Source organism: Lontra canadensis, unplaced genomic scaffold (genome assembly GCF_010015895.1).
Source record: "Lontra canadensis isolate GAN:19392208 unplaced genomic scaffold, GSC_riverotter_1.0 scaffold2, whole genome shotgun sequence".
Lineage (NCBI taxonomy): Eukaryota > Metazoa > Chordata > Mammalia > Carnivora > Mustelidae > Lontra > Lontra canadensis.
In genome coordinates this window covers 38,942,180-38,967,341 of record NW_022630996.1, presented here as the reverse complement: position 1 = coordinate 38,967,341, position 25,162 = coordinate 38,942,180, and the positions used below count along the sequence as shown (strand labels likewise).

General features: G+C 39.6%; 2 protein-coding genes across 3 annotated transcripts in view; one reads left to right on the top strand and one right to left on the bottom strand.

Moving 5' to 3' along the window:
- Positions 1-1,528: 1,528 nt before the first annotated feature.
- On the bottom strand, positions 1,529-11,176 carry FKBP14 (FKBP prolyl isomerase 14). The gene is made up of 4 exons (XM_032872392.1): positions 10,801-11,176; positions 7,846-7,997; positions 4,040-4,167; positions 1,529-1,736 (listed from the first exon to the last, which is right to left on the bottom strand). Exons 1-4 carry the CDS (start codon positions 11,052-11,054, stop codon positions 1,578-1,580), a joined length of 693 nt encoding a protein of 230 aa, XP_032728283.1. The 5' UTR covers positions 11,055-11,176; the 3' UTR covers positions 1,529-1,577.
- Positions 11,177-12,923: 1,747 nt separating this feature from the next.
- PLEKHA8 (pleckstrin homology domain containing A8) overlaps positions 12,924-25,162 on the top strand; it is a 49,311-nt gene continuing 37,072 nt past the window's right edge. For both annotated transcript variants that reach the window (XM_032872371.1, XM_032872380.1), the window contains exon 1: positions 12,924-13,372. In XM_032872371.1, the coding sequence (XP_032728262.1) occupies positions 13,333-13,372 (40 nt within the window). In that variant the 5' untranslated portion in view covers positions 12,924-13,332. The remainder of the gene's footprint in view (positions 13,373-25,162) is intronic.

The following is a 25,162-nucleotide window of genomic DNA, read 5'->3' as shown; positions in this document are numbered from 1 at the left end:
AGGAAAATGCAATATACAACTAGTGAAAATAGCCTGTATATGATATAATAATTATTTATAATTCTCTAAAAAAACAAACAAACAAATAAACAAAAAAACTAGAGGTAAACAAGAATGAAAGAACTAAGACACATATCTCGACCCTCTCACAGTACAGGGTTTTTGAGGCAATTCAGTGCTAACCCCAACAATGAAACCAGAGCCAGTTCTAGATTAGAGGGAGAATTCAAAAGCACCCCCAACAGCCAGTAAACCATCTTCAAAGGATAAGGACCCAAAGACAAAAAACAGCACTGACTGTTGGGAGTACAAATTGAAGAGAAAATGAGGCCCAGTGAAGTCAAAGGAGGGCAATATAAGATACTGAACTTGGGGACTGCAATCTTGTTGCACAAGTTAGCTGTTGACCTCAGGCAAAACAATCGATCTCCTCGAAGAATAACTTCCTCATCTATTAAATAGGTACACTAAGATCCACCAGCTTTGTTCATAGGCTTCAGAACAACTAAAATCAAAGACAACAATACACTTGAGATCACTTTATAAATAATAAAGAACTATTCTTAGTAAATGAAGATTTGGAGGCTTTTTCAAATAAGAATAAAAGCTAATTTCAGGTAAAATTAGAAAATCATCCATTTTTTGACCCAGGACAGATTTCTATGCAATAGTAGCTGCTGTGGGAGTGTGTCATATTTTGATAAGCAGAAATGGGAAATATCATGAGGGAAATAAGTTTCCCTCATGATATAATGTTATTGTAGTATAATACACTAGATACAGATTTTATTCATTAATAAATCAGGAAAGGTCATTGGCTAGACTTAAAAACTAAACACTAACTAAACACACTCTTCCCCAGTTACAAAATTTTGACACATTACTACAAAGAACCAGACATAAATAATTTGTCCTATCAACCATTATAGGTTATTAGTCTCTAGGAATGGAACCTTATACAGCTAAGTCCTGGGTAGAAGGTTTCAATGTATACATATTTATAAGTCATTAACTTTGTTACTCACTTCAGCATTGCACATCTCCTCAGTAGAGCAGTAACTACTAACAAGGCCAGCTCAACAACCATTTCCTCTTTGCTTAAGCAGACTCAAAGGCAGTCACAGACACACTGTTTCATTATAACATGAAAATAGTAAGCCCTAGATATTGCACATGGCTTTTCAAATGTTAGTGTCTAACTTGGAGAAAATAGAGGGAAGTAGATAGGGGGAGCTAATTCGTGCTACAACCCGGTCTTATGTTGGACATGCTCCCAGCTGCACTATTTTAAAATTACAAGTAAAGAGGTAAAAGAGAAGGCTTCATGTGTGGAAGTGGAAAATGGTCCAGAAGTCTTCTATTAAAGACAAATTAATTTTTTCTTCCTAATAACTCACCAGAAAGAAATGGGCACTTAGGAATCTTAAGGGCTTCTTCGAATAATAGTCAGAAAAATACATAAAAATAAAAAATAGAACAAGAACAGCACATTATATAAAAGTAAGACTTTTTTTTTTTTTTTAAATGGTTGTCCTGTCTTTACGGATGCATGTCATATAAAATGGGCACATGTATCTCTATAACTCATCATGTTTATATGTAAATTCTCTGGCAGATATAAATCCATCTTTGTCTTCATCTTCTTTATCAAAAATATCCTCCACCAAAACATCATGATGACTTTCATTTACCACGGCACCATGCTTTTCAAACTCCTTCTTTAAATACACTTTCACCTACAAAATAATGGGTCTCATTAATAATTCTAATTCATAAGATACCCACATCAAGCCAGTTAATATCACAGAGTGGACTGGTAGTTCATTTGATTATATATAGCAATGACTAAACAGCTACCATATATTTCTAATGACAATAAAAGAATTATAAGGAATTTTCTCCCATTAAAAACTGTTGCTATACTGTTACAGTAGAGACACAGAATATTGCTCAGAGGCAAAGATAAGGCTTATATTATCTGAAAAACACCCGGTGAAAGCATATTATCTATTCTTAATTGGAGTCTAAATAAAGCCAAGCATTTGAAAGGCTGTGGTCTTCCACTCCATTGAATTTTCCAGATCTCATTTTCTAACTAGGGTCAGAATTACAGATATTTCTACTAAAATAAGATTAAAGGATGACATTTTTTAAAGTTATTTTTTAGAATTAAAATTTTTTTTTTATTTACAAAAAATCCAGTATAACATACAGTATTACATTAGTTTCAGATGTACAATATAGTGAGTGAGTCAATACTTCTATACATCACTCAGTGCCCATCATGGTAAGTGTATTTTTAACCCCCTTCAGTTATTTCACCCATCCCCCACCTGCCTCTCCCCTCTCCTAACAGCATTTTTAATTTAAGTAAGTGTTTGCTAATAGTACATGCTGTGGACCTGAGTAGGATCAGGCCTTATGACCTTCCAATCTCGGAAATTAAAGCAAAATCCAGCCTTATGAGTGCTTAGATTAAAATTTTCCACTCTCGTTCAGACATGTAAGGATAAAAACATAATGCTGCTCTTAATTACTCACTAGATACACCATAATGCAGTTCAACCTGCATTTTCATTTCTCATCAGATCTCTAGGACTCCTTCTGTTAGATAAGTAATTTCAAATCCTTTCCCCCCTTACGGCCAACATATAAACATATGACATACATTTACTTTTAAGATTCGGGAGATTTAATGAAGTTGCAAAAAAAAAAAAAAAAAAAGAGTAAAGCTACATGGATTAATATAGAATATATCTCTAGGATTCACTGCAAATAAAGCAAGATGCCAAATATTATGTATATCATGCTACTTTTTGTGTAAGAAAAGGGGAAATAGGAAAATGTATTCATGTTTGTTTATAGTTGCATAAACACTAGAAAGATACATTAGAACCCAATAAAACTGCATGCACAAGGGGAAAGATCACACAATAGAATAGGATGTGGGTGGGAGAAAGACTTCCTATTAAACACCTTTTTTAACTGGATTGATTTTTTTTGAACCATGTGAAGGTGTTGTATATTTAAGATTTTTTTCACCTTTTTTTTTACTAAATTTTTAAATTTTTTAATAAACATACAACGTATTTTTAGCCCCAGGGGTACAGGTCTGTGAATCGCCAGGTTTACACACTTCACAGCATATTTAAGATTTTTTTTTAATGAAAGGTAATTAAAATTGATCTTGGACAGAAAACAGTCCTATGACTGGTAATAATATGACGTGTTATAAATTGAGTTACTGTAGCTCATGACTCTGTGAGTTCCTAACAACTGTACTTATTTAAGACTTAATCATTTCCTGGCCATTAGAGTGAAATTGATCAAAACATAAAAAGGCACTTGATTTCTGGCCAGACAAGGGAAGATGGAGAACATGGGCAAGCAGAAAAACACAGAGCAGATATCTACCTCCACTTCTTTCCCCACAGCTGCCAGACCAAGACAGGTAGTGTAAAAATGGTTGCAAAAGCCCAAATAAATGTTAGAAGACTTCTTGCTTTCTCCTTACTCAGATATCAGGATTAAGAGGGGGCTGAGAAAGGTCTGGTTCTTCCAGGTGTGAACCAGAACAAAACAGCATGTGGGTTGTTTGCGGTTAATTGCTAGGAAATTACAAGTACATTTAACAGCCAGTTTATAGTTCTAAACAGAAACCATCAACATGAGATATTTCTCATGACATCTATGTTTCTTATATAGCAATTCCAAAATGGGAATTGTCTTAGCAAAATGGATCTTTCAAAAACTCAGGGTGAGGGCAAGATACAGTGAAACTTAAATATGGTGCGGATGAGGGGGGGCGGGGGCAAAAGAATGAATGATGTTTCCTAAGTCTCAATATATTTCTCTCCAAAACAAGGATTTCCTATTTAAAAAAAAAAAAAAAAAAAGCCAACATTCAAAGCATTAGTATTTTTAAAACGCTTATAAATATTTTATCCAAGTAAAAATAAATTTTCACTAAAAATATATTTTTTAAAAAGTGAGAGGAAAGAAACAAAGAAAGAAAGGAATATGAGGAAGGAAAGATCACCTCAGCTTTAGAGAGTTTCCAGTCATCATTAAGATCCATTTCTTGGAATGACTCATGGGATCTTGGTCCATTTCGAATCTCCAGGAGATCGATGTTGAATATCAGTGTACTCTCTGGGGGAATTTTACCTGACATAAGAGAGGGAGGTTAACTTTTATTTAAACAATCTCAGAGTTTTTATGACAGAAAACTTATGACACTGAAAAATATTCTCTTGATTGAATTAAATGAAGAGCCTTCCTAACATTATCACACATAAATTATTTTATAATTATATTTTACTCAAGTAAATAGAATAGAGAAGGAATAATCCAAAGTAGTAGATCAAAAGCAGTCTGTTTCTGACTTTGCAATTACAAATTGTGTTGTGCACACAAGCATACACATACATATAGATATACCCAGTGGCCTGGTATTGTTTCAAATATAATTAATATATTACGTATTACATGCAAGAATGACTTAAAGGGCTTTAGATAATTCAGAGTTATAATTATAGTACAAGTGATTTACTAATTTGGGGGTCACCTAAAGTCCTGACCTAGAATATACAGTCCTGCCATTTTGACCACTGGGAGGCAGTATCGAGCTGAGTGAGAACTGGAGTCACACTAGCTGGCATTAAAGCCTACTCCTGCCCTGGTTTAAGCCTATTTCCTCATCTGAAAAATGCAGAATCTGTCGGGAGGATGAAGGAAGATAAATCCATGAAAAATATTTAGCATAATACTCGATAAATAGTGAACTGTCAGTATATAATAATAAGACAGAATTCTCCTACAGGCTTAAAAACAATACAGAAAGTTTCAACAATTTCAGAAAGTTAGGCAACACCCCCTCTGATATAGAACATTATACCTATTTTGAAAAAATTTCATTAGAGAAGAAATTAAAACAAATTTCTGAGAAGGGAGATAAAAATCTTTAAAAATGAAAAGAGCTTTGTTAAAGTCCCAGGGACCTTAAAAAAAAACTTTCTGGGAAATACAATTTTTTTTCAACTTATTTCCTTATAACTATATTTAACATACAGGTCTGGGTAAACATTACAAATATTTCTTAGTCCCCCTCCACCCACCCACCCAAATCCCACATATTTTTATGAAAGATCATTTGTTAAGTATTAAAAAGAACAAACTTACACTGTGTGCCCAAGCTTACCATTCCAGATCTAGACAGAGAAGGGGCATATACTAGGTCGTTGAAAAAACTGGTGTCTTTCCAGAGGCATGCAAACGTGGTACCAAAGGACTACAAAATTAGTGTTAAAAACATATTAGCACAGTTAGTTTCACGGCTCTCAGTTTGGAGGAAATGACTCAAATTTAGATCTCTACCTGTTATAAAGTAAAATTGAGTTAAAGACAGTATGGAGAAAGAATAACGGACTAATACTACCTCTACATTAAAGGTGAGACAATAAAGATACAGAGGGAAGGTAAAAGAATACATCTGAACATCAGAGAAACATTTTCTTTCTTTTTTTGTTTTTTAAAGATTTTATTTATTTGACAGAAAGAGATCACAAGTAGGCAGAGAGGCAGGCAGAGAGAAAGGGGGAAAGCAGGCTCCCCGCTGAGCGGAGAGCCCGATGCAGGGCTCGATCCCAAGACTCTGGGATCATGACCTGAGCTGAAGGCAGAGGTTTTAACCCACTGAGCCACCCAGGTGCCCCCAGAGAAACATTTTCTAAATACTTGATTTTCTACTCTAAAGAGATTATTGAAATAAGAATTGAATTTGGTTAGTAAATCCCATTCTGTGCATAAGATTTATATAGCAAGTTCCATTTTAGACCATACAATGCTTCACAGATGGCACTTACTTTCTTCTCAGGAAACTGGGGCTAGGATTCTCACTTTGTGAATGGTTAAGCTTAGACCTAAGGATACTGTGCAGTCTGTAGAATAAGAGGATTCTATAGAATCTGACTCTATAGAATCAGAGTGGTTCCCTGTCTGGATCTGATGACTACTCAATATTATTTGGGGGGTGGGGGTGGGCATCTGGGTGGTTCAGTCCACTAAGAGTCTCATTCTTGGTTTCAGCTCATGAGAGCATAAGATCAACTCCTGGGGAGGGCTCCATGCTCAGCCGGGAGTCTGCCTGAGATTCTCTTCCTCTGCCCCTCCCCCTACTCACTCATGCATGTGTACTCTCTCTCTCCCTAAAATAGATAAATCCTTTAAAAAATAATTTTTTCCTTCATTATGTAATATATTCCCATTGTAGGCAATTTGGAAGAGACAGAACCAGAAATAAAAATAATTCCCAGCCATCCACTGTCACCATTCTTTATTATTTCCTTGTGATTCACTGTATATGTGTATATACTTTTTCCTAATACTTACTCTTGCATATACCACAGCTTTATTTTCCACTTTTACATGTAACATTATATCATAGACACTTGGATATAATTTTTTTTTAATCTTTGAATTGCCATTTTTAAATAACTGGGCCCTATTTTATTTAGCTAAAGCCTTCTCATTATCCACTGAAGTTGTTTCCAGGTATTTTTGCTATTAGAAACAATGTAGTACTGGACATCGCTGTTCATGAATCTTTCTCCTGACACCTGATTATTCCCTTACGTTAAACTAGAGAGGATAAATAAATTAAAAAATAAAAAAATCTTAAAAAAAAAAAGTTCTGCCAAACCTCTCTGCCTGTTTGTCAAATAAATAAATTAAAAAAAAAATCTAAAAAAAAAAAAAGAAAAAAACTAGAGAGGAAATACAGGACATGTGCATATCCTATACAGGAAACATCATCTGGCCTCTTGTAAATAGCCCATACCAACCATGAGCATGCGCGCCTGCCTGGCAACAAACTAGCACAAAATCTCCTGGAATAAGCTAGCCCATTTGCTTCTGTTTTATTAAACTCATTCTATGTCACTCCATTCGTTTTCTCTTTTCTTTTTTTTTTTTTTAAGATTTTATTTATTTGACAGAGAGAGAGAGATCACAAGTAGGCAGAGAGGCAGGTAGAGAGAGAGGGAAGCAGGCTCTCCACTGAGCAGAGAGCCTGATGCGGGGCTCAATCCCAGGACCCTGAGATCATGACCTGAGCCAAAGGCAGAGGCTTAACCCACTGAGCCACCCAGGTGCTCCCGCACTCCATTAGTTTTTATAAATGAATGTTTAAAAAGTTATAAAACAACTTTAAAATAAGAGTGAAAACAACTTCCAAAAAAAAAAAAAAAAAAACCCTTTGTTGTATAAAACTTCAGTTGTAAGTCACCAGCAGTCCACATCTAACCCTCATTCAATACCTTAACCATCTACATTTTACATGTTCAACTCATCAAAACATGTCTGTTGAATAATCTTTCTTTTTGCATTGTCAAAATAAGTCGATGAGTTTCAGCTGGAGAGGATGAAAAAGTTCTGGAAGTCGATAGTGGTGATGCTTGTACAGCCATTTGAGAACGTTCATAGTGTCACTGACCTGTACACTTAAAAAATGGTTAAAATAGTAAACATTATGTTATGGGTACTGTGCCACAATTAAAAAAAAAAACCAAAAACCATTATTTGGGTTAATATGGTGGTTAATTGTTAATGATAGAGTTGAAGGTTCCAGAACTTTTTATCATTAACTCAATTGACTATTAAGATATAATGACTTTAATTTGACCATTTCAAATGATAATCAAGACACAATCACACTTCCCAAAAAAATACACATCCTCTACTTACTTTTAGGGGGGAAAAAAAAACATATAGTAGTTACTTTGATTTCGGTCTCCTAATCCAGAGAAGAACTCCAATGCTATAGTAAAAAGGTAGAATTGTTATTACCTTTTCCTTCTTTTCCATAGCCCAGGGCAGGAGGAATGGTGAGCTTTCTCTTCTCTCCTACACACATTCCCTTCAAGCCCTGGTCCCAACCTTTGAGAGCCTCCAGGATGCCCAAGGTAAACCAAATGGGCTGACCATTGTTATGTTTGTGACTACAACAGAAAACAACAACAACAACAACACATTAGAACTGTTTAGAAACTTTATTTATTGCTGTGGTATATATTTTTTCTACCCATAAGTGATTAAATTTGGAAATTAACAAAAACAGTTATATACATACACAAAAACCAAGTCAATTTTGTAATTCACTGCCCATATTTCTTGACACAAATTTCACACAATTGACTCAGATAGAGAAGGGCAGAGGGAATAATAATAAAACAGTTAATAACTATTTGTGATTTTTTGTGTACCAGGTATTACCCTAAATGCTTTGCTTCTTTTAACTCTAACAATGTCCATATGAAGTAAGTACCATTATCCCCCCCCCCCACCCGCCCATTGTACAGAGGAAGAAACTGAAGTGTGCCAGTATATAATCCAACTCCAAAGTTCAGGTCTTAACCACAGGGATGCTGTCCCAGGAAAATTGTAAGGGGGCAAAAGAGGGAAAAATAATGGAAAATGGGAGAGTTGGGGAAGGAAGATGAGAAGCTAAGGAGAATTTACTGCCAAGACACATGGGTCCATACCCACATGGACACTGGAGAGTCAGGAGCACAGTACCTTCTAGCTTACCCACAAACTGTCCTGATGTACAGCCTGGTGATGGCTCTGATAGATGGAAAAGGCTGTTCTTCAACCCTGAACCCCTAGATGCTGGCTGCAGGCATCTTCTGTGGGGCTCTGCAGGGAAGCCTGGAGGAGTGGTCCCTCAAAGACTGAGGGAGAACGAAATAGTCAAAGTATCCTGGCTCATGAGCTGGAGAGAGGCCAGCCTAAGAAAACAGCTGGCAAGCTGCTAGGGGGCTTGTGGGCTGAGCAGGACCTGAGCCCCAAATAGCTCCCTTCAGTGTAATAAGGAAAGTGTTCTCAAAGATATCTTAGAGGTGAGAACAAGAAACAACACTGCTAGGTTTCATGGGCACCAAGGTTAGTTACTAAATCCAGGTAAAGGCCATTACTTCCTCTTTTCCTTAATTTCCCCCCATTACTAAAGAAACAAACTGCCAACTGTAGAACACTTGGGAAGGCTAGAAAAGAATAAAGTAGGAAGAAAACAATCTGCCACCCAGCACTGACTACAGTTTGAACACATTTATTTTCACAGCTAAAGGATTTAAGCTATTCACCACAAGGCTATCGTTCTAGAAATGGCAAATGTGCTTTACGGTGGACCATCTGATGGTCACAATACTCGGGGTGAGAAGTTCCTGACCATTTACACTGAGGCCACATGACAACAGTCCCCTCATCGGATACTATAACTTTAGTAGCAAACTGCTAAATAATGTCTTATGGCTAGCATCAAAGTCCACATAAGTTCTGAGACCTGAAAGAAATCAGGCTGTGTCAACATCGAACTAAAAATAAAGATGTGATAGAAAATTTAAAACACAAACCTTAATATTGTTTAACCTTCACTGTGGTACTGGCTTTGTGGATAAGAAGACAGAGCTGTTGAGAATTCTATGGCAAGCCACTGTTTTGGAAAGTTTTAGAAGGGCTAACAGAGTTCAAAGAAGGGTGCCATTCACTTCTTTAAAGACAGACCAGGACTGAATGCTCAATGATGGCAGGTCATCAAAAATCAGATCCAGGAAGGGCCACAAAGTTGCACTTCTTTAGTTCATGCCATTCTCTACCTGGCATGTCCTCTCTGCCCCCATTCTCCACTGGAAGGAATCTTCCACCCATCTTTCAAGGCCCATCTCAATTATGGTCTCTGAAAAGTCTTTCTTTTTGTCCACCTCTCAGAGCATAAATAAGGCTCCACTATGCCTTGTGAACATCTGAACATTCTGTACTATATAGCATGAGTTACTGACTTGTCTTCCTCCCCTCTGTAGATGATGTTCTGCTGAAGGACAAGGATCCACTCTTAATCATCTTTGCATCCTCAAGGCCTGACTTGTGGCCACTCGACAAAGGTTTGTTAGATGGACAGATAAATGAATGGACAAGGATGGAGAAGCAAAAAATTTTTAATCTCCCTAGTATCAAGCACAAGGCCTAACATAAAAGAAATGCTCAATAAACACTTTTGGAATGGAATGAAGACAATCAATGCTTAATTAGAAATCAGTACACTTGTAAAACTTTTCCATGTTGCAATTTCTTTGTTTATAGAACAGAAATAATGATAGTGTAACCACCTGAAAATCCTTCCCTGTAGGTATTGGATTAATCTTCCATAACCACACCCACACCCATCAATGAAGTCTTTGAATTTCTAGAAAGAAACAAATAATGAAACAAATCATGGTACTGTGCCTTGACCAAAATGTTATCTGTAAGTACAAAGATTAAATAGACCAATGGACTAGGATTAGCATACCCTACAACAAGCAAATAAATGTGTATGTGTCTCATGAAGTCGCTGTGAAAAGTTTTAAGTAAATTTCACCTACACCAAATAAAAAATGGAATTGAGACCTTCTTCCCTCGGGAATGAAGTATGAAAAACAAGAATTTCTTTTTTTTTTTTTTTTTCCTACGTACCGCCTAACTATACATCTAGATATTTCTGCAGTATTTCAAAGATTCTAGCGCGAATTTTTATAATAAAAAATTAACCCTTTATCCTTACCACATTTCCAATAAGAACTTCACAGGCCCCGTCATAAAAGATTGTGGTTAAACAATTTCCTTTCCCAAAGAAGGAAATAATATATTGCCTTTTTTTTTTTTTTTAAGAGAGGTGAAACCTGGTACAGGCTACCTTTCCTGCCCGAGGTCTGGCATAGGTGGGTGGGTTCTTCACTACTTCGCCTTCAGGATACAATTACTTACGTGGAGTGAAATAAGGAGCCATCCTTTTCTAAGTAACCTTCATAGTGCACCAACATCAAATCCCCCCCTTTGGTCTTGCGATGGCAGATGAAAGGTTTCTGGAGCACCTCAATTTTCACTTCTGGTTCAGGGATCAGAGCCCCGCTCAAAGAAGTGACCGACAGCGTCAACACCGCGTTCCACAAGAAAAGCCTCATGTTGCTGGAGCTGGAAAGAAGTTCCCACAAAAACAGAGAAAGGACCCCCGACTTCATAGAGCTAGGAATATAGCTGAAGGCTTAAGGACAACGGCCTCTGGCACGTTCATGACTCCCTGATCCTAGCAGACGTGGCACATTCACTGTAACTTTCCCACGCAGGGCGAACCCACCTCTAAAGAGTTAAACTCCAAACACGGGTCTGACTGGCTTACATAGCTCGGCCGCCGGAGAAAGACGACTTCCCATTGGCTTACGGTGCTGTCCGCTGGAGACCCTCAAACCAATGATGCTGCAACAATTACAGCTGGGCGGAGCTGTCCGCGGGTCTGGCAGCGAACCGCAGGGAGTGGTCCTAGAGTTCGGCGGATTAAAGAATTTCACAACGTCGGACTTCTGGGGACCAGGAGACGCGCGGGGCTAACCGGAAACTCCTCCGGCCGATTTACATCTGTAAAATATGCGGGCTCAGCTTCCTGGGAAGAGTACTGGGCCGGGTGAAAGGTTAGCGGTTTCCGGAAACACTCGTTTACTTTCGCAGATGCTGAGAGGCCGCCCCCAGGATTCCACCCTCCTGCTAATGCGATTATTTAATTTACCGTATAGACGATAAAGACTTTAATAGTTCTGTAGGGTTCGCAGAGCGCGTTGCGTTCCCGTGCGTACACCTCACAGCACTGCGGGTAAAGCAGGTTCTTTAATCCCAGTTAAATTATAAGTATATCTGGGTTGGGAGAGGTTAAGGTCCCGTTTAAAGTTGTTCAGCCTCAAAGCAGTTGAGCTCCGCCCTCAAACCCGATCCGATGCGTTCTACAACGCCGCGTAATGTTATGGCTGCTAATATTTATCACAAGGTGGTAACCGTAGTGTAGAGGGTCAATGAGATTCTATCGTGGATAAGGAGGCGCAGACCTCCACTTTAAAAAAGAAAGTCATCACGGTGATGAGGTACATGGGCTTATCTTAGCTTAAAATTACTAGCTTTACCTTTTTAGCCTAATTTCAAAAGCAAAACGTTCGTTATGGTCGATTTGGAAGAGACTGGAAACACGAAAGTAGCTTTTCCAGTTAAAATACAGGAGTCGAATTAAATATGAATTTCAGGAAATAACGAATCCATCGTTCTGTATTTTAAATGCTAAATCTGGCAATCTTATGCTAAAGAAAAAGAGAGAGAAAAAAAGATCGTCTATAGCGCCACCATCTACAAATAATCACCTTAACATTTTTGGTGCATGCTTCCCTGACATAACCTAAAATAATTTGGACCAGATTGTACACTTTGTTTCGTACTCTACTCTTTCCACTTAATCTGTTGTTAACATTTTCCCTGGCCAAATATCCTTAGCACAGTACTTTCTCACACTTTAATATGCTTAGGAATCCCTCGGAGAATCTTGTTAAATGCAGATTTCGACTCAGGAGTCCTGGGCTGGGGGTGAGATCCTGCGGTTTTGACAAACTCGTAGGTGCCGCCAGTGCCGCTGTCCATGGATCACACTTCCAGCAGCGAGGCCTTAGGGTTTAGACAGCATGTTTACTAGCCTCACGGTATCCTATTGTGAAATTCCCAGCAACTCTGTAGGCTCTTGCTGGCTAGGTCGATTTTGTGGGATTAATTACCCTTGAAATAAGAATTGGACCCTGGGAAGTAGAACGCAGGAGGCACCCCAAGGGGTCACATTGACCCCCAAATACCGAGTGGTGGGTTCTTCTCAATCTACGGTACCATTAACATGATTGTATGCCATACTGATCCTTCCCTCAGACCCTTCGCTTACTCCCAATCCCGCCTCCCAGGACTCAATTTCCCTGCCAGACCCTCCCGCTACGTCAGCCCTGCCGCCGCCGCCGCCGCCGCGGTTGCTGCCAAACCCGGGAGTGGATTTTAGGAACGTGCGCGCGGACAGCGCCCTGGGCATGCGCAAGCGGGCCCCGGGCCCGGCGGGTCGGGGACTCAGGTAGCTTGCGGTTGCACCGCCTGCGACCCGCTGCCTCGCTAGCGGCAACTTGGAGGCTGCAGCCACACCACTCGGGCCCACAGGGTGCCTTGGCCTCCTCGTGGACAGTGCGCCGGCTCCACCTCGCGGGCCCCCTGGCTAGCCGCTTCCTCCCGTGCCGAGGCAGCCGCAGTGACCCCGCCCCCGGGCCGAGGATGTGAGACTGGCTGGTCGTCCCCGCACCGGGCCCGGGCGCCGGGAGTCGGCGGCTCGGCAGCGCTGGGCGATGGCCCTGCTGCCGGTGCTCCTCGCCTCCTGGGGCTTGGGGCAGTGAGGTGCCGGCGGGCGAGGGGAAACGGCCCTGGCGCGGCGGGGACTAAGGGGCCTCGGGCGCCATGGAGGGGGTGCTGTACAAGTGGACCAACTATCTGAGCGGTGAGTGGGGGGCGCGCCAGACGCCGGGTCCTTTGTTTGAGCGGCCGGAGGGCGGTGTCGGGACGCGAGTCCTGGGGGTCGGGGTCATGGTCCCTCCTGAAACCAGAGAGGCCTGCATGGGCAGGGAGTATTTACCCAAAGGTATTCTCACAGGACCGTGTCACCCATGCTGTTCGGACACAGACCTCTGTTGGGACTCGATGAGGGCCTTGGCTGCCCTTTCGCTTCAGGAGAAGCTATGAAATACTGAGCTTTGGGGTGACTTGAAAGGCAGGATGCCCTCGGTGTCAGGGGAGGGGGCCGCTGCCTTCCGCAGTGGGGTATTCTGGGAGTCTGTCGAATTCTGGCCAAGGAGCTGGTCTCGCCCGGCCAGCAGATAGGTTGGAAGGTTTCAAATGAATGCCGAAGGTGAGCTGGAATTCCGGAGGTAAAAGGTCCCTTTTTCAAACAAAGTTCCCAGTGCAAACACTTTCCTTCTGTCACCTTCGGAGTCAGCTGGGCGGACCAAGGTATCAAGAGTGCCATCTCAACAGTTTGAACGCTCCAAAGTATGTACACGGTTTTTGCTTTTCTCACTGAGCATTCTTTTTGTTTTACAGACTCACAAATTACCATAAAATGAAACCGTAGCAACTGTTTTGTTGCACTGCTGAGCAGAATGGCTTAAAAATAGTACCCCGCACCGTTTCCAATGTATGGAAGTACTTTATTTCGTATCTTGGAAGGTCATAACTATTCTCCAACTGTGAATATGATTCAGAACTGGCTTTTTTTTTTTTTTTTTTTTTTTCATTTGTGCAACCAATGCTTAGTAAAAGTCTTTTGCTTGCTGGAAACTTGTGTTACTCACCTTTTGGGAACTAAACTTTGTTGTGGAAAATGAGCTGGACACTTATTAATTTTAATAGCACTGTATTTGAAACCAAAGATATTCCCAGTATCTCTTATGGTGGGAGAGATATATTGTCCCACCCTTTCTTTGATAGAACAGTTTTTTAAACGTTATAGTGTGCTGATGCTCTGGGGTGGTTTAAGGACTGATGTGTCTGGGAGGATCAGTTGGCATAATGACTTTGATGAGGTTACCTAGCACAGCCAAAAGTGCACCTGTTGGGTGTACCCAGAATCTCTTCCTTATGCAAACTATGGTTAGGAGTGAGTCCTGTTTATTTTTCTAATAATCATTAGTAGAGGCTGAGTGAGGAGAAGTGTTAGAAGATCTTGCCTTTGCTTTTGAGGACTTTCTTTGATGTCAGATGATTAAACTAGATGTGGATAACTCGTGGCTGGACTTTGGTGAATGTCTAATGCTGGTTAACACTTGTAAGCTAAAGGGAACATGCTTGATCAGGTAATTTTCCTTTGAGGTATCTCCAATTCCTGAGATGTATGGCTCTTATGTCCTAAAGTAATTTTAGTTCCTGGTCTTTCAGTCCTTTCCATCACACTTGCTTTTTAACTTTTTTTCTTTCATCCTGAATACTCATCTTTCTTTTCTTCTACCTCCTCTCCACACCCCCCCTTTTTTTTTTTTTTTGCTTCACCTTTCTTCCTCTCCTCATTTATATGGAAAGGTTAATCTCTGGGTACAGTACCTGCTTCCTGTTGTGAAATGCCATTTTTACCACCACCCCCCCAACTGTTGTTATGTATCTTTCAATAAATTGAAATTCCTCTAGAAGGATCTTTTGGAATCTTTATCATGTGATGCTTGTACCATCTGTCCTGTTGGAAAAGTCTTTTTTTTTCCCTGCCCCAAGCAAATTCTGCTAGTGTGCCAGGGTGGAAGCCCTAAAAAAAAGGGGGCTGGAGCCATTGCCAAAGGCAACTGTCCTTATATCATGCTGCTTGTTCCCTTGAATCAGGTGCCTCCTCATTGTGGTCACACTGTTCATAGAACCCCACCACACCGCTGGGTACTTTTCCTGAATATACTTACAGTTATGTTTCAACACATTGTCTTTCATCAGGACATCAATTTGCTTCAGAAAGGAGCAGTATGGCCTAGGAGGAACAAATGCATTCTAGTTTCTTCTACCCTCCTATGTGAGTTAGTCTCCCAAAAGAGCATAGTGTGATTGTTGTTGTTTTTAAGATTTTGTTCATTCATTTGATAGAGAGAGCACACAAGCAAAGGGAGCAGGACAGATAGAAGCCGGCTACGTACTGAGCAGGAAGCCTGGCATGGGGTGCGACACAGGGCTTTATTCCAGGCCCCTGGGATCATGACCTGAGCCACACAGGCACCCCATGAAGCTTGTTTCTAAAAGTAATATTTTGTATTAAGGTTTTGCATGTAGTAATTTTAAAATACATATAATCCAAACTCCAGTTTTTGTTCATTCTGAACTTTTCTCTAAATCATACCTGCTTGTGTAATTTTGTCATGCCCACAGCTTGATATGGAAATCTTTTGTCAAAGTTGAGTGGACCAGTTAAGAAATCAGTTTATTTGCTGATCCTTTGACTACTTGGAGGACATTGTTAATTTCATTCAGCACCTGCGGTGTCCTGGGCACTGTGTTAACCACAGGGCAAGCAACACTGAGTAAGAGACACAATCCCAGCCTTCCTTGAGCTTATAGGGAGAGAGACATTCGTTGAATAAGTACTTAGAAGCATGTTCCAAGCGTGTGTGATTTGGGGGAAGGTGAAGGAGAAAAGCTAGTCTGTGTCATTGGGGAAGGCTTCTCTGAAGAAAAAATATAAGCAGAGCCTGAAGGATAAATAGAAGCTAGTTAGCAAGGCCAAGGCAGAGCTGCAACTGGAGGTTGCAAAGAATTTTTAGCTACAGGGAATGTCTGTATAAAGGCCCCAAAGCAGCAAAGAGAGAGGCAAGTGAGGAAAGGAAAGAAGACCCACATGGCTGCAGAGTTTAGAGTGAGGCTAGGGTTCCAGCAAGGCTGCAGGAGTCTGTAGGAAGCTCCACAGGCCCCTGCAGGGCCTCTTACGCTGGTTTGAACACTGTGGAGTAGTTGGAGCGTGTGAAAGAGAGAGAGATGATGATGAGATTGTTTAAAAGCTTACTTTGATTGCATTTATTGTATTTTGCTAAATACTGTATTTTGTGAGTTTCTCTTGCCTCTTGAGATAAACTGGTAGGTATCAATTACTGGAAGTTGGAGGCATCATCAAGCCCTGAGAATAACATCTAAATTGTTTGCATGAGTATAGTGCTAAACTACAGAAATAGAAGCAGTCCCTTTTCCTAGTATGCTAGGTATTATATTCAGGTACCCTGTGCTCCTTAAAAGGAAAATGGAAGAAAAAAAAAAAAAAGAGCGAGAGAAAGTGAGAGCTTATGTGTATTTTCTTCTTCAACAGCCCTAAACCATACCACTTTTTAAGCATCAGAACATTGGACTTTCTGGGATTTAGTGTCAAGTCGTCTCTTCAACTCTTAGATTAAACCTGGAATAAAGAGGAAATGGATCAGACATTTCACAAGCACCTGTACTGTTTGAGATGCAGAGCTAAGCATTGTATGTTTGTTATTTGTATCTTTCATGCCCTAAAAGTTGGTCAAGGAATATTACATATGCTCGGTTGTAAATGAATGCTCTACAGTAGAGCTCTAGTTGAGGAGTCCGCTGATACCAGCTCTGTCACTGCCAGCTTCAGAGTCGCTTTTCCATTCTGAGCTTAGCATCTTCCTCTGTAAAAATGATGAGATTTACCAGTTAAAAATTATAAAAATAGTAAAAGACTCAATAATGTTCCAGGCATTATTCTAAACATTTTACATGGATTAACTCATTTAATCTCCATGGCAATTTTAAGGAGCAGTTGCCTTTATTATTCCCATTTTCCAGATGAAGATACTGAGACACAGAAAGTGAAGGAACTGGCCCAAGGTCACACGGTTAGTAAGTGGCTTCAGAGTCATTGCTCCATTACATAATACTTTGAAAGGTCCTTCCTGCTTGATCATTATATAATTCTAGCTGATTCATAATGCACCTATATTTAAAGTATGTTGACCTAGAATAGCAGACTCTATTTGGGGGTAGGAGGAAGAGAGGAGCTCAGGAGTGAGGAAGACTTTGCTCAGCGTTGTGCATATGTTTTGTCACAAGGAAATTTTCTGAGCTGTGCTGTGAGCATTCTGCTTTGCAGTTTTAGGTCCCTTTCCTGCTCACTCAGCAAACAGGAACACTGCTGCCCTGAGCGCTATCCACTACAGACTTCATGGGCCCAACCAGCAGGTTAGGGCACAAGCATATCGCAGTACTGCCTTCCAAAAATAACAAAAACTTGCATCATGCTGACCAGATGGTTGTCTGAGGAGGTGCTATAATTTTGCTTACTACCTCCCAAACCCAGGTGGAGGAAGGTTACTCTTGCCCATATATGTCTGTGCTGTATAGACAGTGCCAAGAAGACATCTAGAAGTGAGTGATCCAGAGTAAGATTCTCATGGTCTCATAACCACTGGTCAGCATCTTTTTGTTGTTGTTTTAACATCTTTATTGAGATGATGATTCACTTATCGTAAATTTCACCATTTAAAGTATACTAGTTAATAGTTTTTAGTGCATTTACAGAGTGCAACCATCACCACAATTTTGAAACATTTGCATTATCCCTAAAAGAAACCCAGTTAGCAATCATTCCCACCCTACCCCTTCTTCTCTTTGACAACCACTAATCTTATGTCTGTGTAAACTTGTGTATTCTAAATGTTTCATATAAAGGGAACCATATATTATGTGGTCTTTTGTGACTGACTTCTTTTTTGGGAGGGGGGCTTATGAATGTATAACATGCATCAGTACTTCATTTCTTTTTATTACAAATAATATTCCAGTGTACTGATATACCATTGTTTTGTTTATCTGTTCATCAATTCAAAATTTGAGTTGCTCTATTTGTTTTGATTATTATGAGTAAAGGTGCTGTGAATATTTGTGTCAAGTTTTTGTTATGGACATGTTTTCATTTTTCCTGAATATAAACCTAGGAGTCCAATTGCTGGGTCATACAGTAACTCCGTTGAATAGTTTGGGGGAACTACCAAGCTCTTTACCAAACTGGCTGTTCCATTTTACATTCTTAACAGTAATGAAAGAATGTTTTTCTCTTTCCACATTCTCACCAACATTCATTATTATCTACCTTTTTTATCATATCCATTCCAGTGAGTGTGAAGTGGTATCTCCTTGTGGTTTTGATTTCTGTTTCTCTGATGACTAAGGAAGTTGATCATCTTTTCATGTGCTTATGAGCCATTTGTATATCTTCTTTGGAGAAATGTCTATTTACTGCCTTTGCCCACTTGTTGACAGAGTTATTTTGTTATTATAGAATTGTAATACAGGTTCCTTATCAAATATATGACTTGCAAGTATTTTTCCTGTTCTGTAGATTACCTCTCACTTTCTTAATGGTGTCATTTACGGCACAAAAGTTTTTAATTTTGATGCCCAGTTTATCAGTTTTCTTCTTTTATTGCTTGTGCTTTTACCGTCGTATCTTAAGAAACTATTGTCTAACTTAACCCAAAGTCATGAAGATTTACTTCTGTTTTTTTTCTAAGTTTTTATAGTTTGAGCTCCTACATTTAGGTCTGTGGTCCATTTTGTGTATGGTATGAGAGTTAAGGGTCCCCTTTATTCTTCACATTCTCTGTGGTATCCAGTGTTCAACTCTTTTTTCATAATTTCAGTGATGGGATCATGGGCCAGTATATTTGAATGTTTTAAATGCAAAGGTTTGAAGTCGGAAAGCCCTGAATTCAAAGTTCCGCTTGGCTACTTACTAGTGCTGACACCTTGAGCAAGTTACTTAATCTCCCTGAGCCTTGGTTTTAAGATGACAGCAAGAATAATAGCCACACTAGGTCTATTATGAAGATGAGATGGGTAACATTATATGAACCTGCCTGGTACATAGTTTGCTTGCTGTTAGGTTAATTTGACAACTGTTTGATTAACGATGCCAGAAAAATTCACTTGTTAATTTTATCTGTGTGCAAGCTCTGACTCCTCATGGCTTCTGAGAATATTTGTATCCTGAATTCTTTAAATCCTCCTTTTGGGAGTTGGAATGGTATAATTTATAAAGGAAGATATTCAAATGAACCCTCAGAATCTTGAAATTGATGGAATTGACTCTATAAGTCATATGACTGTCATTCTTTTTAATGAATGCTGATTACAGATCAAGTAATTTTGTGTACTACTGTACTTTTGCTTCTAGGAAAAATTAATAATCTGGTAAGGAACATAAGAGATGTTAGACCATTGCCTCATTGGCAATCCATCAAAAGCAGTACCAATCTTTCCCTTGATTCTCATGTGTGATGTAGTTGGGGATGTTAGGGGTGTATGACTGTGGAATCTTATGTCTGTAGACTGAAGAGGTTTGGGGACCATTTTTCTCAGATTATACTCTCAGCGTTTAATCTCTGCCATTTCCTGTTACCATTACTTTCATCTTATTCAGAATTGAGCAAAAGATAGTTGAATTCCATTAGGAATAGATTTGAGACAGATAAGAAAACGGGCAATGGAGCTCTGTTGTACACAAGACAGATGAATGAGACAATGGGGAGGGTTAGTCCAAGAAAAATACCATGGTGCTTGGGTGTTTCTCTCCTTAGATCTATTTTCAAGTTTGTGGAGGGTATAACAGTACCAGGAGAGATGGAAAAATGGCTGACTTAAAGTGTTAGCCAGAGAGGAAACAAAATATCATTTGCTTGAGAATCTATTCCATGCCCTTTAGGTAGAATTGTTCTTGTGTAATCCAAGGCAAGGTTAGCTCTGTCTTGGTTTTTAAATACCTGAGGAATGGTTTCAACAATCTACTTTTTAACACAGTCTAATAGCCTCCAGTCAGTCAATCATTCATTCACTAAGAATGAATGAAACAATAAGTATCAGCTTCTTACTAGACCCTGTGTGTGTGTTAGGGATACTGTTTTGAATAAGACATGATCTGTTCTCAAGGAGATCATAGTGTAGTGGATATCCCTCTTAACTATGAAAAATGCCTTTTTAAATTCATGATTTTGACCCTTAAACCTTTACATGGTTGTTTCAAGGCTGTGGCTTGACAAGGCTTAGAAGAACCACATTGCGTATCACTGATCCCTAGGTGTAGTTAGCTGTTAACTATCAGCCTGTGTCTTTACTGGAATTTTAAAGGCAAATTTGGGGCAACCTTGACAGGCTGGAATGTTAAAGTCTTTGGTTGTCCAAGTTGACATCACACATGTCCTTTTGCTTTTCTGCTTCTACTGGCCAATATATGCAGCTTGGATGGAGACCAGCCCTTCATCTTCTGAGGCCCATGTAAGCAGCCAGAAATGATACAGGGAAGAAAGAATATGAGTAAGATATAAAACTGGTCCAAGGAGATAGGCATACCTTTGTTAAGAAAAATGTAGGAATCCTAAAAAGAAGGGACGGAGGAAGAAAGAAAGGCAGTGGGGAGGGAGGGAGGGAGGAAAGGGATGGGAAAAGAAAGGAAAATGTAGGAATCCTTTTTCAGAAGTGGTCAGGGAAGACTTCATGGAAGAAGTGGGACCAACAGGTGGGTGGAATTGACCTGGGCAGAAGGGAAAGGCGAGGGAATAGAAGTGACTCTCAGTAAGGAAACCAGCAGTACTAAAAAGGAGAGTTCTGTCCTGAGAGCAGGAGGAAATACTGGGGTGTTGTTGGGTTAAGCCAAATCAACCCTGATAGTTTTTAATTGGTAGGGAGTTACTTGGAGTTTCTCAATAGGAAGGAAGAACAGGTAAAAACAGTACGTAAGGAAGATTTAGCTGGCTAAAACATAATAAGGAAGGAGGGAAAGTTGAAATACAGGACAAGATGATGATGAAAGGGGAAAAGGGAGGCAGTATCCTCCATTTCACAGATGAATAAACCAAGGCTTTTAAGATAAATAATTAACTTAGAATCACACAGTATGGGGCACCTGAGTGGCATAGTTGGTTGAGTGTTCAGCTCTTGATTTCGGCTCAGATCTGACCTAAGGGTCATGAGATCGAGCTCTTTGTCCAGCTCTGCACTCAGCAAGAAGTCTGCTCAGGTTTCTCTCTCTCTCTCCCTCAAATAAGTAAATCTTAAAAAAAAAAAAAAAAAAAAAAAAAGAATTTGCACAGCAAATAAGTCTTGAGCCAGGTCTGCCTGACTTCATGTCCTTCCCATGATTTTATGCCATATGCCTCAGCATGGGCATGGTATAATGTTGAAGCCAAGAGTGAAAATGAGGGCAGTTGGGAAAGACTTAGAGACTGAACTGGAGGGATGGGGCAGAAGTGGCCCTCAGATTTGGAGCTAGGATAGTAAGAGGATGCTGAGTTTGTTAAAAGTGACAGTATAGTCAGAAGAAAGATGACATATTAAACCTTAGCTATTCTGTTTAGTCCACCTCTTTCATTTATAAATGGGAAAATAATGCCCAGAGGAATTAAGTAATATGCTCAAGATGACACATCTAGATGTTATGAGTCTGAACTTGAACCAGTTTCCTGACTATTTTCTTGATTAAGGTGATGGTAGGACATGTATCAGAAGCATTGCCTAGAACAAGTAAATATAACAAATATACGGTTCAATAGCCCAAAGCACACAGCAGAGGTAACTTACAGCAGGCTCAACAGAAGAGAATATCATTTGTATGATATACTGTAATTATAGACTCCTCACCATCTGCATGCCTGACTCCCCAGTAGACTATTACTCTTTGAAGTCTGAGATCTTCTTTTCTCTAAATCTCTAAGCCTGGCAAATTATAAGTGCTCAAAAAATGCTTTGTGAATTAATTAATGGTAAATTGAGGAACCTATAATTTAGTTAATACTTGGTTATTTTCTTTACTATTAGGGATGTCTCTTCTTCCCTTCTTCCCAGCTGCAACAAAGTCTTATGACTGACCTGGCAGAGGAGCCCACAGCCTTCTTATCCACTGTCCTGTCTGAAGCTCCCAGAGGGAAGCCAGGTTTGGGGGGAGGGTTCTGATGAGATGGAATATGGCTGAGCACCCACCACTGGACATGGAAGACACCAAAACTGTAGAGGTCAGGGGTTAATAACTGCTTTCCTTCAATGTAAAAATGGTAGGTTTTCTCACCTTTAACATATCTATAGAACACCCCTAATATACTGTATTGTAACCATCATATAATATGTATGGATTATGAATACAGCAACCATAATTTATGGTGAATAAATTATGGTGAATAAATTAAGTCTTGACTCATCATTTCAGAAAGATTGGTTACTCCTATAAAGACATTTCGTCTGCCTTTATTTTCTTGACATTAGCTATTTCTCTTGAAGTAGATTCTGCAAAAGAATTGATTTTCCTATTACTTTGACTTAAGATAGAGGTTTATGGGTTTTGAAAGCTGAAAGAGACTGTTAGACTCATTCTGTAATTCTGTAGAAAAGGAAATTAAAGCTGAAAGAAGTTAGAGATGCATTCAGCCTTTTTGCTTCTTTGCTATTCCTGTTTGATTATGGTCACTAGTGTTTACCCCTTATGATTGATGAAAAAGCACCTTTCGTTAATTTTTTTTCTTTATACTTAGCTTAATTTCCTTTTTTTCTTTTTTAAAGATTTTATTTATTTGAGAGTAGTGAACAAGAGAGAGAGCAGAGCAGAGGTAGAGGAAGAGGAAATCGACTCCCTACTGAGCAGGGAGCCAGACACGGGGCTGGTTCCCAGGACCCTGGGATCATGACCTGAGTTGAAAACAGATGCTTAACTGACTGAGCCACCCACGCGCCCCTTAGCTTAATTTTCTATAAGAGATTTAAATAGCCCCTTTTTTTGTTTTTCTGCTTTTCTGTACAGCAGCATTTCGTTATGGATTTTTAGAAATTTGCAACATGTTATTTTTTTTATTTAATTTTTTCCTGTTAGGCAATAATACTGTAAACTTTTGGTTTCCTATAACACCTAATTGGCAGAAGTTCTGAAGAAACTATGGTGGGTTTATAGGCAGAGTGCTGTACCTTAGCATGAGGTTGACATCTCACTTAGTGGGTTTCCTACTAGTCCTATTTAAGAGTGTTGTTATTGGGCTAAGATGGAGTAAGCTCACTGTAGCCTCTTTCCCACTGAGTACAACTTAAAACAAAACAATGTACTCATGCAACTACCTGAGAACTCTGAAAAGTAAATAATAGCAAGCAGACTGGGGAGGGAAGCAAAACCACCACCATGGTAAAGGTGAATACTCTTGAAACAAATGGAAAGGTATAGATTCTTAGCAGAGAAATATAAAATACTGAAAAGGACTAAATAGACATTTTAGAACTAAAAAGTATATAATTTTTAAAAATAAATCAGTAGATGGGCTCAGTAGAATATAGATGACACAGAAAAGAAACAGTAAGCTTGAGGATAAGTCAATAGAAATTATCCAGTCTTAAGAACAGAAAAAAAAAATTGGTATAACTGAAAGGAAAAGTAAATCCACAATTATTTTTGGAAACTTCAACATTCTTCTCTTAGTAATCCATAGAACAAGTAGACAGTAAATCATCCAAAGATACAGAAGATCTGAACGCTCTCCACCAATTTGACCTGACGTTTGTAGAGTAATCCTTCAAACAGCAGCTGAATACTGTATTTTTTTCCCTTTGTAAAAAGATTTATTTATATATTTGAGAGAGAAAGTGAGCATGAGCAGGGGTAGGGGCAGGGGGAGGAGCAGAGGGAGAAGCAGCCTACCCTCTGAGCGGGGAGCCGAACCTGGGGCTGGATCCCAGGACCTTGGGACCATGACACCAGCTGAAGGCAGACACTCCACCCACTGAGCCACCCAGGCACCCCTCCTGCATTTTTTTTGTTCAAATGCATGTGGGACATTCACTAAGATCAGTCATGTTCTGGGTGACAGTAGAAACCGTGCCCAATTGAAAAGAATGCCCTTGTCTTTAACAGAAATAAACTAAAAATCAGTGACAGAAAGATGTGGGAAATCCCCAAATGTTAGGAAATTAAACAATATACTTCTGAGTAACCTGTGGGTCGAAGAGGAAGTCTCCCAAGAAAATTGTGAAATAGTTTCAACTTAAAATGAGGACACAACAGTGGTTGGCCAGGGATAAAATGTGGGAAGAGGGCTTGACCTCAGAGGGGCAGCACAAGGGAATTTTAAGGGGAGGATAATGGAATTTAACTGTATCTTTATTTTAAATTTTTTAATTTTTTAATTTCTTTTTAAGATTTTATTTATTTACTTGAGAGAGAGACAGTGAGAGAGAACCTGAGATGGGAGAAGGTCAAAGGGAGAAGCTGGCTCGCTGTGGAGCTGGGAGCCCGATGCGGGACTGGATTCCGGGACTCTGGGATTATAACCTGAGCCAAAGGCAGTTGCTTAACCAACTGAGCCACCCACGCACCCTTTCTGTATCTTTATTTTGGTGGTGGTTCGAAGATTATGCATTTGTTGAAACTCAGAACTGTTAACCAAAGAAGAAATTTCACTACATGTAAATTTTAAAATATTTTTAAGAATTTAAGTGTCAGGGTGCCTGGCTGGCTCAGTCAGTAGAGCATGTGACTCTTGACCTTAAGGTTGTGAGTTCAAGCCCTGTGCTGGGGATAGAGATTACTTAAAAATAAAATCTTGGCAGGGGCGGAAAAAGGAAGTAAAGTGCCTTTTTAATGGAGTACCCGTTTTTTTTTTCCTTTAGGGAAATGTTTGGATGAGTTACTTGTCACAAGGGTACTGAGTAAAAAAAAAAGAAAGCTACGATATTTTTTAGACATGAGTATGACTCACAAATAATCACTTTTTGGTTTGGATCTTTAAAGGAATAAGAACAT